At 32.4% G+C, this 14700-nt stretch overlaps 2 protein-coding genes across 16 annotated transcripts in view; one reads left to right on the top strand and one right to left on the bottom strand.

Moving 5' to 3' along the window:
* Positions 1-6902, top strand: part of VRK2 (VRK serine/threonine kinase 2) — a 97673-nt gene extending 90771 nt beyond the window's left edge. For all 8 annotated transcript variants that reach the window (XM_089923150.1, XM_089923148.1, XM_089923154.1 and 5 more), the window contains one exon: positions 6531-6902. In XM_089923150.1, coding sequence (XP_089779276.1) covers positions 6531-6875 — 345 coding nt within the window. In that variant the 3' untranslated portion in view covers positions 6876-6902. The remainder of the gene's footprint in view (positions 1-6530) is intronic.
* Positions 6432-14700, bottom strand: part of FANCL (FA complementation group L) — a 78269-nt gene continuing 70000 nt past the window's right edge. For 6 of the 8 annotated variants that reach the window (XM_089923158.1, XM_089923155.1, XM_089923159.1 and 3 more), the window contains 6 exons: positions 12668-12818; positions 10375-10458; positions 9792-9837; positions 9633-9714; positions 8649-8765; positions 6432-7337 (listed from right to left, as the gene is read on the bottom strand). In XM_089923158.1, coding sequence (XP_089779284.1) covers positions 7206-7337; positions 8649-8765; positions 9633-9714; positions 9792-9837; positions 10375-10458; positions 12668-12818 — 612 coding nt within the window. In that variant the 3' untranslated portion in view covers positions 6432-7205. The remainder of the gene's footprint in view (positions 7338-8648; positions 8766-9632; positions 9715-9791; positions 9838-10374; positions 10459-12667; positions 12819-14700) is intronic. The other 2 variants (XM_089923156.1, XM_022597336.2) reach the window with 1 other exon arrangement.

The raw sequence follows: 14700 nt of genomic DNA, 5'->3' as shown, positions 1-14700 counted from the left end.
AAACAGAATGACAGTGAGCACACTTGCGTGCAGATCTGATTTCTTTCTTTAGCCCGAGAATCTGACGAAGTGCACTTGAATTTGTTATGCCGTCTACCATCCATGAGGGACTCACCGTATTCCATACTGTTACGTTGGCTCCTCCAGTCTAACTCATAAACAGATGTGAGAGGGTCCCTGTCACTGTGGTTGTATTTCAAAATGACGGACTTTTATATCATCCGATCATTTGTTTGGTTAGTGACTCACCTTTAGCAGATGCGTCATTCAAGCAACAGCAAAAGTCTTTCCTAATTTAACCTTTTTTGACAAGCAGAAGCATACAAGGTATTTATATCTGCAGTGAAAAAAAATTTTTCTCAAAATGGCTAACATTTTATATGATTTCAACATCATTTTCCAAATGGTTTCAGGTAGTTTACAATATGGAACAAGATAATGCCCCCATCTTCTATCTCCCCCCATGCACCCCCCTAAAAAAAAAACAATTGGTTAATCAGGCAGCTGGGATGTTAATCATTAAACTGAACACTGAATTTAGCTCTGAACTTCCTGGCAGCCAAGGCAAAAATTAGAAGCCTACAAGTTAGGCATTTCTCATCTAACTAGCAAGCATACAAGTTTATCTAGAGAGAAAAATGCTTTTTCTTTTAGTATTAATAGGAATCTCTTGCATTTATTCTGTTATAAAACCACAGTAGCATCATTTCCTTTTTATTTTATTTTCAAATTGATACAAAGGAATCTACTTCAAGAGGACACATTTTATAGTTCCCATTTATAAAATTGAAGACAAATATTGCTTGTTGACAAAATTTAGATATTCTTGAGTGCTCTTTTTCAACCCTCCATTGTATAACTACATCATAATTTGCATATCCATTCTCCTATTAGTGGGTACCTGGGCTGCCCGTGTCTCAAGCCACCATGAATATAGTCGCTCTGAATATTCAGACACAAGTCCTTTTATGGATATGTTTTGTTTGTCCTGAGAAGTGGAATTGCTGGGTCATGGGGCAGATGTATGTTCAACATTATAAAAAGCTGACAAATACTTCCCACTTTATACTCCCATCAGTAACGTATGTGAGTTCCAGTCATTCCACCTCCTCCCCACCATTTGGTGTTTGTCGGTCTTAATTTTAGTCAACGTGTGTATATTAGTATCTCGTGGTGATTCCAGTTATCTTTATCTGATGACCAATAACTGTGAGCACCTTTTCCTGTGCTGACTGCCCATTCATATACCTTCTTTTGTGAAGTGTCTTTTCAAGTTTTATCCATTTTTATTTGAATGATTGTCTTTCTATTATTAACTTGTAGGAATTCTCTATATATTCCACATATAAGTCTCCTGTCCAATGTCTGTATTGTGGATATGTTCTCCTAGTGTGCAGCCTGCCCATTCATTTACTTAACAGTGTCTTTGATGAGCAGGAAGTATTTGTTTTTATTTGAAATTCAGTTTATCAATTTATTATTTTTTTCTGTAAAGAAATCTTTGCCTATCTCAAGGTCACAAAGTTATTTTGCTATATATTTTTTTAGAAGGCTTATAGTTTTAGCTTTCATATTTGGGTCTATGAGCCATCTCAAATCAGTTGGGTATGGTGTGAGATAGGGGTTGAGGTTCCTTCCATATTGAAAGCCAGTTACCCCAATACCATTTCTTAAAAAGATTTGATTTACAGCAAGTTCTGAAATTAGGTAGTTTAAGTCCTTCAACCCCTTTCTTTTCTTCAAAGATGCCATGGCCATTTTAGTTCCTGGTCCCCTCCATAAAATTTAAGAATCACCTTGTCAGTTCCCACTAAACAGCACAATGGGATTTTAATTGGGACTACACTAAATCTAAAGATCAGTTTAAAGGGAAATGAAATCCCAACAACATTGAGTTCTCCAGTGCATGAACCTGAGACTGTTTGTTTCTTTGAACAATGTTTTGTAGTTTTTAGTGTAGATATCCTATACATCTTCTATTAAAAGTATTTCTCAATATTTTGGTTTTTAATCCTATTGTATATGTCATTTTTTCAAAAATTTTATATTCCAGTTATTTGTTCCTGGTATATAGAAATAAAATTGATTTTGTATATTGACCTTGTGTCTTGGGATCTTCCTAAAATTCACTGATTAGTTCTAGTAGTTCTTTTGTATTCTTAGGATTTTCTACATCATCAATCATGTTGTCTGTAAACAGAGTATTCTTCCTTTCCAACATGTATGCCTTTGATTTATTCCTTTCATGTCTTATTACACCTGCTGGGACCTCTAATACTATACTGACAATATAGTAATGAGTGGGCATCCTTGTTCCTAATCTTAGGGGGGAAAGCATTCATTCTTTCACCATTAAGTATGATGTTAGCTGTAGGTTTTTCCTAAATACACTTTATCAGGCTGAGGAAATTTCGTTGTATTTATAGTTTGTTGAAGAATAAATTTTAGTCATGAATGGGTATTGTTTTGGGGGATGTGTCGAGATGATCATATGATTTTTCACCTTTACTAGTATAATGAATTGCATTGATTTTTGAATGTTAACATTTTATTTCTGGAATAAATTCCATTTAGTCATGATGTGTTGTCATACTGAATTCAATTTGCTATTTCTCCGTTATGGATTTTTATATTTACATTGTTGAGAGATAGTGGTTGGTAAATTTTCTTTTCTCTCAATATCCTTGTATGGTTCTGTTTTCCAGTCATTAGATGTTACATTAGAGGGAAGTGTCTATTTTCAGAAAATGTCTCAGTAAGATTTGCCTTTCATAAAAATGACAGTTTAGAAAGAAAACTATCTAGGACTAGAGTTTTGTTGTAGTAAAATTTCAAATTATGAATTTACTCTCTATCACAGATAATAGTGATTATTAGATTTTCTTTTTCTTCTTGTGTCAGTTTTGGTAATTTGATCTTTCAAGGAATTTGTCCATTTCATTTAACTTGTCAAATTTGTCAGCACTGTGTAGTTCATGATATTCTCGTTATACTTTTAATGTCTTCTTTATCCATTCCTGATAATGGTAACTTTATTCATTTTGCTTTATAGTGACACTGTCTCCCCAGTCCTAAACCATGGAAAGCATTGGTCTTTTCTGCATCACTATAGTTTTGTCATTTTGAGCATGTCAGTATAAATCAGATTATACGCTATGTAACTTGTTGAGATTGGCTTTCTTTCACCGTAACACCCGTGAGATCCATGCAAATTTTGCATCTATTGATAGTTCATTCCTTTTTATTGCTAGGTAGTATTCTGAGGTATGGATGTAGTGTTGAAGAACATATGAGTTTCTTCCAGTTTTTTGCCTTTCACCATTTAGTATGACGTTAGCTGTAGATTTTTGGTAGATGTTCTTTATCAAGTTGAAGTTCCCCTCCATTTCTAGTGTATTGAGAGTTATTATGAATGGGTGTTGAATATTGTCAAATGCTTTTTTATATCTATTAATATGACCATATGATTTTTCACCTTTATACTGTTACCATGGTGGATGACACTGATTGATATGTGAATATTGAAACACTCATATTCCTTGAGTCAACCCCACTTGGTCATGGCGTATTATTCTTTTCATTTGTCATTGGGTTCAGTTTGTTAGTATTTTGTTGATGACTTTTACATCTCTAATGAAGACTGTTGGTCTGTAGTTTTCTTTTTATTTTATTGTCTTTTTCTGGTTTTGGAATCAGGTAATGCTTCATAAAATGAGTTGAGACATCTTCTAATTTCTGGAAGAGATTGAATAGAATTAGTGTTTCTTTTTAAATGTTTTAGAGAATTCTCCAGTGAAACCGTCTGGGCCTAGAGATTTCTTTTCCTTTTTTAACTATGAATTCAAGTTCTTTACTAAGACTATTCAGATTATCTATTTCAAGAGTGGACAGACTTTCCTATAAAGAGCCAGACAGTAAATATTTAGGTTTTACAAGTCATATAGTCTCTCTTTTGTTCAACTATGCATTGTAGTGCAAAAGCATCATATACAATAGGTAAACAAATGAGTATAGCTGAGTTCCAGCAGAACACTTATGGCAGTGAAATTTGAATTCCATGTAATTTTCAGGTGTCACAAAGTATTTTTTCCAGCCATTTAAAAATGTAAAAACCATTCTTAGGTGGCAGGTTCTACAAAACAGGTGTTGAGCTGGATTTGGCCTGCAGACCACAGTTTACCACCCCCTAATCTATTTCATCTTGAGTTATTTTTGATAATTTGTGCTTTTCTAAGAATTGGTCTGTTTTGTCCAAGCTGTTATATTTTTATTTGTAGAACTGTTCATAGTATTCCTTTATTTAAATTCTCTAAATGGGATTGAAGCCTATAGTAATATTTCTTTCCAAGTATCAGTAGTTTTCTCTCTTTTTTGGTCAGGTTTATCAATTTTATTGGTCACAGAGCCAGCTTTTGTTTGAGTTTTCTCTATTTTTGTTTTGTCAGTTCCATTGATTTCTGCTCTTATTTTTATTTCCTTCATTCTGCTATGTATTTATTTTCTCTTTTTCTAGTTGCTTGAGGTAGAAACAAGCCTCAGTTATTGAATTGAGACTTCTTTTTTAATATAAGTATTTAGTATTAGAGATTTTCCTTCTAACACTGTGTTAGCCATGTCCCATATATTTTGATACGTTTTCATCTTCATTCAGTTCAATATATTTTTAAGTTTCCCTTGGGTCTCTGACCCATTCCGGAGTTTTTAAAATTTTTCAAATGTTTGAAGATTCTCCTGTTATTTCTTTCCTTCAGCTTGATTTAGGTGTATTTTCCTTTTCTTTTTCTATTTCAGGTGGAAGATTAGGCTACTGATTTGAAACCTCTGTTTTTTCTAATATAAGCATTGAATGCTATAATGACCTACTAAGTCCCATTTTAACTGCATCCCGTAAATCCTTATATATTGTATTTTAATTTTGTACTTTCCCATGAGACTTCTTTTGATGTCTTGGTTATTAGAAGTGTGTTGTCTAATTTCCAAATGTTTAAAGATTTTCTATTACTGATTTCTAATTTATATTATTATCTGAGAACATGCTTTGTATAATTTTGTATTTGTTAAGGTTTATTACATAACCCCCAGGATACGGTCTATCTTGGTGAATATTCCAATTGCGATCGAAAAGAACATGTACTCTTCTGTTTTGGGGTGGAATGCTCTATAAATATCAGTTAGATCCCATTGGTTTGTGTGATCTAACCTTGCTGTTTTCATCTAGTAGTTCTCTGTTAATTACTAAGACTGATGTCTTCTAGTAAGGAGGATTGTGAGCTGCTGCCCCTTTGCTGTCCCTTGCTTAATGCAAGGCAATGGTGGTCAGTAGGGCTATGTACCAGTAAAACTTTACTCACAAACAGGCAGCTAGCCAATGAGCCACAGTTTTCCAACCCTAGCCAGACTGTCTCTCCCAATCACAGCTCTCAGTAAACTGAAGACGGCTGGTGGTTAAATCCTTTGATGAGTGCCTTCCCATTTGACATCATTTGTTGCTTAAAGAGAGGTAAGGTATTTAGGTTGCACAAGAGATGATTCTATCTTGAAATTTTAGTAGTTTGACTTCTGTTCTTACCTAGACGGGGATTAACTAGATCATCCACTTCTACATGTAACTTATATGTAAATGCAGTTTAGGTTAGCTTGCTTGTGGCTCTCAGCCTTTAGAAATATGATTTGATGGTGTATTTCTTTTTCTTTGTGCAAGAACAATGCTTTATGGGCCTATTGGAGTAACCATTAACTCATTTTGCCTTTAGTGAATTAAGCTGACAAAACTTTAGGAAAATTGCATTCATGTGACTTTGTTAGCTCTCAGGCAGTAAAGAGTAGTTTATAGTTATCTCAATAATTTATTTCTTTTTAATGGAAAAGCTAAAGAGCCTTCAAGACATCTCTTCTGACACAGTGAAACTGAAATTTGTATAAACTGCTTGATTCCTTTTTGCTTAGGAGTTTAGGGTGAGCATCTTTTCTTAGATAAGCTTCCGGACAAATAAAGATTTTTACCAGCTGTCTTCTCGAGGTCTGTTATGGGAAGATGTCAGTCAATCTCTGGTGCTCTGGCAGGAGGCTACAGGGGGCAGGCCACTAACTAAGGCCAGTCTGTGGGTGCACAGCACTTGCACCACCATCATCTTGCTCCAGTACTTCTAGTATCTTTAATTATTACCGACCAAAAGTCCTTCTAATTATTACTGTCTTATCCCCATAAGATTAAGCCTGTTTCTTTTTCTTGCCAAAAAATTCATTTTTTCATATTCTATCCTATTTTTAGATGATAAATTATTTAAGAAATAGCCTACTTCTTGGTTTAAAAGAACCAATCAATCAAATTAACCAGATTTGGTCGTTTGATGCTGGTAAGTACTTTATAAACACTTAAAATCAAGAACCTAAAAATAACTTCTCAGGAAAAATAAAAAGCACACAAAAACTTGATCTTGTGTAACAAATTTTATTTAGCATTCTTATAGAGTACACAAAATAAACACCTGGATAACTCAAACCTAACAAACATATGTATTTTCTCATAGGAAAGCACAAGGAGAAGACAAAAACACTGTGAGTCTCAAGAATTTCTGAATGGAGTAAAAAGTTCTCCACAAAAATCCAGCTGTATACAGTTCCCTAATTCATTTTATGAACCCCATCAAGATTTTACCAGTCCAGATATGTTCAACAAGTCAAGCTCTCCATCTTGCTACACGTACACTTCTACAACTGGTATGGAGGTCACAGAATTAGATAGTTCTACAGGATTTTGGCTTACAATTTCCCAGTTTACTCTTAGTGAAGAGATAAAGGCAGATGTATATTATTATGGCTTCACCATTCTTCTTCTTTTGATATTAGTATGTCTTGCTTTATATTTTCTCTAAAGATATCAAATAAAATCCTTTTGCTAATTTAAGTTTCCAGTTCTTCACAGAAATGTTGCATTCTTATTTCAGGCTTTTCTCCCAGACATTTTCAAGGTAAGTGGCTTATAAAAAGAGGAATGCTTTATATTAGAGATGGTGTAATGACAGAGTTTTGAAAATACTTTTTAAGGTTCAGATCACCTAGGAAATCTAGAAAAGGGGTTAACTTTTTTTTGATCAAAGGAGAAATCTGAAAATTAATAGGGACAATTTATCTTAGAAAATTTTTTTAAATACATAGATGTTTCCAAAAATTTTATATACGCTGATATACTATACAGCTATCTTCTAAAATATATTACTAAAAGCTAGGCACATTTTATGAAATGTGATTAATAATTTGCTTACCTTACTACAATATGGACATTCACCAAATATGACGTTAAAACTCTGTCTACTAGTCAGTAGTCCTCTCAACCACTGAAGATTTTAAAAAGAGAAGAAAGGGAGCAGTGTCAACATGATTACATATTACAGGTACTCCAAATAAATTTTTCTTTTTGAGTGCATTATATTTTTATGCCAGATGGTTTGCCTTCTTAATTTTCTTTTGCAAGAGTAAGAGGAACATCTCCTGAGCCAATACCAAACTACTAAAATGCTGAATAACAAGGGGAAACCAGTATGGATTTCAAGGTCTATACCACTGATTTATATGCAAATTATAGGCCCCTTTAAGAATCTGATAAAAAGTATGCACCTTCTCTACCCCAAAACAGATGTACACAAAAATAACTCCATGGGGTTCACAGACCCTCCCTAAATCCATTAATCACAAATTAAGAACTCCTGCTATAAAAGATATCCTAGGCTCTTTAAAATTTAGGTCTTAATTCTGATCTTAATCACCAATAGTAGGGTTAATTCTCAATCCATTAATTACAAGCAGGAGGCAATCCATTTTTAAAAATTAAATGAATTTTCATTATTACAAAAGAAAGCACATGTTCCCTTAAGAGTATCTCTATAATTAGACCTAGTATTTTATGATTTTATATAAGGTAAATTAACATCTCTACCTAAATTCTCCACTGTTAAACTGCCACTAGCACCAGCTGCTATCTCTGATCACAAAAATCAGGAGGTAATACCAAAGGAAGTTTTTAAAAACTGAAAGCTGCAAGTCATTTTGTATATAGATGCACATACGGTTAGTCATATGTCCATTGTGCCCTAAGATGAGTGCTAGAGAGCAAGTGACTGCAGACAGGAAGGAAAGCAGACTTCTCATGTATACAGTAAATAAAGTGTCATTGACTTAAGAGTGTTGTGAGTTATTTAGATCATAAAATGCATTCTTCTCAATATCGAAAGTAGGATTATTACATTTATTCTATACTTAAATATAGCCTGAAAAAGTAATAGGTACTCTACAGTACTAGCTCCCTTTCACCTTATTGCCACCATTACTCCTACTCGGATGAGTTTACAGAGTTTGCATTGTGGTTACATGAGATATTTACAGAAAGATTCCAATGTTTCATCAGTTTAATTTGTTACGCATCAATAAACAGTCCATGAGTATATGCTAGATACATTTTCCCACTTCTTGGATACTTTAGGACATTTATAAATTCATTAGTAACCACGAAGAAATAAAATACACATTTGGAATGAACTGTTAAAGGAACTGTTAAAGGCAATAAAAGATCACTATTGATTTTAGATTGTTTAGATTTCAAATATGCATATTTCCTATGCTGTTAGTCTTACTGATATTTTTATTTTTACCTCATATAAACATATTTGATGGAAAGGCTGTCCACACTGTGAATTATCACACACTTGATCAGGAATTGCACCGTCAAGTTGATAGGCATAACAAATTCCACAATCCATAGAAAAATCCTTCAAGAGAAAAGAAATATTGGGGGATGGGGTGGTGGGAAAAAAGAAATATTTATAAGAATACACAAGGTGAAATTAAAAAGTGAATAATATGGTATTAGATACTATTAAATTTTTATAAAGGTAACTATATTGCTGTTACAGAAAATACAGTCACATCACTATTTAACACCTTAGAAAAGCTATCTGTAAGAGACAGCTGCCTTTTTCATCCAATAAATAATATACATATACCAAAAAGCAGATTCTACTTTTGGCTCACAAGATGTTTTGGGCTTAAGTAATATTCCCACTGTGTACATCAGTATAATGCCACTGCAGTATGCAAAGACAGGAACTGACATTAGCTGGTGATTATACTAAACTTCAAAATTCTGCAACTAAAGGAAAAAGACAAAAACATCCCCACCACTTTAGTAGTCTACATTCTTAGCAGCTTTGTCAAAAATCAATTCTTAGTTTATTTTTGCAGTGTAGTAGTGTCTATTCAATTTTGAAAAACTATGCTGCCAACCTTCACAAACACTTGTTTCAAGCTAATTAGAACTTTATTTCAGTCATCCATAAGCAGATAGTATAGAAAATCCAAACATCTCATTAGCTACATTGGACCTTTCCCCTATTTTTAATAATAAAGATGTCATTAATCACTTTACTGCTACAATGACCATGAAAAAAGTACACTTATAACCACCAATCAAAGGTTAACAAGTTCTTTGATGCAACTGCCACTTGCAGTTCAGAAGTCCATTATAATATTCTTCCAATTCCTTCCCTTTCAGCCTCATTTTTCTCTGGTGCCTAAAAGAACATTTGACTCTCATTATACAACACTATTTGGAATATCAAAGCACTGATAAGACTTACAGATTTTTCCAGGATAGCACGAGCTGGAAAATCAATTTCTAAAACGTCTTTCAAATTTTGTAACAGGCTATTTTCTGGATCCCTGAAAACATGAAAAAAACCTGTTATTAAATTTGTAAAATCGTAGAAAAGTAACAATTATATTGCAAAGATACCTACCACAAATGTATGTTTCTGCTCAGCCTAATTCCCAGGGGTTTTACCACTTCAAATATTTAAAAAAAAAAAAAAAAAAGTTTAATAATTTAGGGTTTGCTGCTGTCATTTTGTAAAGTCACATTTGGCACAGAATTTGTCTCTTTTTATTGAGCTATAATTGATAACACTGTATTACAGATTTAGGTGTACAACATAGTGATTTGGTATATGTATATATTGCAAAACGACTACAAGTTTAGTTAACATCTATCATGCAGTTACAAAGATTTTTACTCTTGATGAAAACTTTTAAGATCTAATCTATTAGCAACTTTGAAATATACATAATATTTGTTAATTACAGGATTTGTTTCCTAAGCACGTGATTAGAAAATCTAAATCATATATATTATATATTAAAACACAGAAGTACACAGTTCACAATGAGACATTTTCATTTAAGATGTTTACCATTAATATATTAGAATATTTAATTACAATTAATATTTAATTATAATATGTAATTACAATTAATTATTTGTCTACAGTGGTAGACAAATATTTTATAATTCTGTTAAAAATATTTAAACCTGAGATCTCATACCATGGTCAGCTCCAAGAAAACAGCACTCAGGAAGCATAGTAGGATGCCTGGGGTCTACTTCTATATTTATCGAAGCATTATTCCCTAGAATAAAAGAATATTAAAGCTTTTAGAAGTAGAACAGATAATGAAACAAAAAATAAAGGAGTATTTGTCTGGGTACTTATTTCATTGTATACCCAAGGAAAGATTAACTAATTGTATTATATATATAGTTTTTTATAAAGGTAAATATACTACTAATTTATAATTTAACAAAAAGAAGTAATTTGAAAATTTTGATCATGACTAAAGATTTGGGGATCCCAAGTTTCAAAAAACAGAGCCAATCCATAAGTTAATATGATTAATTTAGATACGAATTCTGCTCAGAATTGCATTAAAGTTTGAATAAAAATTTTCTATGGAATGATAAAAACCTTTAATATATAAAAATTACAAGTCACAAGTTTAAGAAATAATCTAAATGATATCGTAATATTCTTGAAAAGTAATAGAACAAACATAAAAGACTAAAAATACAATAAATGGTAAAAATAAATGTTTAAGATTTGAGTTTTATAAAAACATTTTCTGAAATCTTTATCTCCCTGTGAAGCTTTCCTGGATAAGTTAACAAAGGGGTCAATTCATATTAAATTTTTGGAAACTGTTCATTTAATAACAAAAACAACTAACAGTTTACAGAATCTAAGGAAAAGCTATTTCTACTTGGCACTAAATTCTTTTATAAATTTTAACTGTACTAGAGTATGTACAAATTTCAGAAATTTTATTGTTTTTGAAGGTACACAGTGTGGTTGTTTAAGCTTAATTTGGGTTTCATTTTTATGGTAAAAATGTCTTGATAAATTCTATACACTATAGAATAATCCTCTGGCTCAGGTTGGCAACAATATAAATACAATTATTACAGATCTAGCAAAAAGAGGTAATCAAGTAAAATAAAAAAGTAAGTCCAGGTAATTCAATAAGAAAAACAAAATTACAAAAAGTTAATTTATAATTTCATTGGTTAATGCATTTTTTACATGAACACATATTCCATGTTAGCCTTTATGTCACCTAATGGCTCCAGAAAGTACTTTCACTTAACAACAATGATTGTATTAACTAGTCTTTTGATTAATTTGCTGAAAACCTGGTCCTAAAAGGGCAAATCAATGCCTGAAGAAAAAAAAGGAGCTAAAAGGTAAATATAGGGAGAGTGAATAAATACCAGGTTGTTTATGCTGAACAATGAGAAGTATATTTAATCATAACCTAAGAGAAATAATTATTTTAATGGGGCCATTAAGATAATAAATTACTGCACTTCTTTGAAGAAAACATTTTAGTATCTACTTGTTCACAAATATACCATAACTTGGTTAATTATTCCAAATTAAATACTGTTAAGACTTTTTCAAACTTGATAAGTAACAGTACTGTCTGTAGAATTGCTGCGCAATTATACTTTCCTCTTCTCATAGTAACATGTCACTTTTCCCCCCAGATAATCTATTATGCCTGGGTAGAAACTAATTCGGATATGATTCACATCAAAATATCAAAATATCCTTCATAACTATATAGTATTTACTGTGAACTCAAATATACTTTAAAACATCTAAAATCTTGAGAGGTTGAGCTTTAAAATTGACTTCATGTATTGCTTGGTCATAATGAGAATACATAAAACAATCATCTCATAGTAAAGAGAATATGGTAATATTTCCAGGATGATATTTATGGTTATTCCACATCTTATTAATTTCATATATTTATAGTAAATTAAATACTTAAAATATATTCAATTATTATTTTGTAAAGCTTTCTTTTTACTCTTCAATGGCATGCATGACCCACTTCAGGTTCTTTTACCCTCCTCTATATTTCTGTCAGAAAATACTTCCAAACTTGTTCGTACTTGTCTAGTTTCACGAATGAAGACTTCATTATTTCTAACACAGTTCTTTTCCTAAGTAATGGAAGTTCTGAAAAATCTACTCCACAATTTCTGTGCTAATTGAAAGCTAATTAAATACTATCTCTGAATGCTACTTCCATGGATTAGATCATCACCTTTTGTAATGAAACACCTCAGTACTTGCCCTTTCTACTTGAAATATTTACATTTAAATACATAGTAATAAAAGAAATCATAGTTCATCTCCCAAAGTTTTAATAGTTGACTTCATACAAAAAAAGTCATCTAAGAGTCCAATGTCATCTTAGATTCATTTTCCTAAGTAATACAAAATACAATCAAACATCTTTTTAAAAAAACCTCCTTAATCCTTTTTTACTCTACCCAATGCAATTCTGCGTGCTGTAGCACTCCTTGTAGGTTTTTCCGGCTCAAGTACCCAAGTCTTCTCATCAATTTCATCCATAACATCCCAGAATGCCTTCAGTGATTCCAGTGCTGCCAAAAACTGACTATGAATGCTTATTAAGGAGCTCTGTGAAAAGACAGACGAAAGCTGAATAAGCTGTATGACACTATCAATAGTGGACTTTCTTTCACTTAGGATACAACTCAATTTACAAGTTTTAAGCTCTGTTTCATTTCAGCTAAAACTAGACTCTAGTAAACAACAGTCAACTCTCCCTGCTTCACATCTCTTCACCACTACTAGTATTAACAGAATTCTTTTTCGATTGTCACTGGACCGTGCACTTATCAAGAAAGAACTGCTTTTTACAAACCATATTTATTATGATGCATTTTGTACTATATGTATGGAAAGGTATACCTTGTATTAATTACTATTATTAACGTATACAATATACATTTAGCATAGTGTCTACAATTTTAGTATGAAAATATTTTTATTTTCGCTCAGTTATCAAGTTAAATGCAGTGCTATTTGTAATTTGATTAAATTACTTTTATACACTGTTAATAAATAACTTTGCAGACTTAATTAGACAAAGAGTATGAAAAGGTTTTACACACTTTTAAAGAATTCAACAAATTACAAACAGGATTTCTTTTGATGTTAAATTTTTAGCCAATCTCTGAATTCAGTATTTCAGGCATTAATCCTTTATGGGAATTAAATACATTTTCACTAAATGACAAGAACTAAAGCCATCGATTTTAAAAATCAATTCATAAAGTCAAGAGTTTCTTATAAAATAATGTGGTATGGTTAAAAGATACAACCATTTACTAAATATTTTAGTCAAAACTAAAACAGTTTTAAAAAGAATTAAGGATTTTTTTTTTTTTTTTTTTTTTTTGCAGTACGCGGGCCTCTCACTGTTGTGGCCTCTCCCGTTGCGGAGCACAGGCTCCAGACCCGCAGGCTCAGCGGCTGTGGCTCAAGGGCCCAGCCGCTCCGCGACATGTGGGATCTTCCCGGACCGGGGCACGAACCCGTGTCCCCTGCATCGGCAGATGGACTCTCAACCACTGCGCCACCAGGGAAGCCCAAGAACTAAGGATTTTATTTACTGTTTCAAATAAGCAAAACATATAAAAAAGTCACTGAAAAACTGCTGGCTCGTATCAAATGTATTCATCCAAAATAACTGATACAAGCCAACAATTCAAGAATATGATACACCCTGAGTAAGATGAAAAGAAAGAACTCACGTCCTTAAACATGTATTTTGTACTTATGTACTTAAGGAAAACCCATTTCATCTCATCACTTGAGTAAGGGTGTACACGTAGATGGATTCATAGCTCAGATTCACCAAAGCAGTTTCAACTCTTCTTCTACACACAGAAAAAAGTTAAGAGTAGGAACTACAGCTTAGTGAGTAAAAATAACCTTTTATTACTAGTATATTGAGGGTAGAATATTCTCTTCTAGTATACCATACTTATCCACAAGTTTAGATGCCAGAATCCAGAAATCAGAAAACTAAATACCCAAGTGTTTCTTTTTTGTTTAACTGTGAGCTGCACTTTATTTCCTCTTTCACTGAATGCACCACCATTCTTTACATACCCAAATAAGAAAGCAGCTTTGGTCCTTGTAGATTTCCTCTGATACCTAATAAATTCTGTAAGTTAACATAAGACTTAAGTCCATATCTAACATATTTCTTGATAACTCTATTAATCCTAGTATTATTATATATTATTAAAATAATCCCCTATTCTTATTTCCATATTCAGACTTGCCATCCTTGCCTTAAACAACCTTCCGGCAGAGTACCCTATTTAAAATATAAACCTGAACAGATCAGTCCCTCTCTTAAAACCATTCAAACCAACATTCTAACTGGATTTTTTTCCCCTCTAGTCATATTCCCCTAAAGCCCATTATTTACATTGTGATTAAGCTGATTTTTGTATTCTGGAAACCTGATACTATAATTTCCTGGTTT

This window comes from Delphinapterus leucas, chromosome 13 (genome assembly GCF_059928025.1).
Source record: "Delphinapterus leucas isolate spDelLeu-1000000601 "Yukka" chromosome 13, BTC_Dleu_Yukka2, whole genome shotgun sequence".
NCBI classification, from domain to species: domain Eukaryota; kingdom Metazoa; phylum Chordata; class Mammalia; order Artiodactyla; family Monodontidae; genus Delphinapterus; species Delphinapterus leucas.
This window is presented reverse-complemented; position numbering and strand designations above follow the sequence as displayed.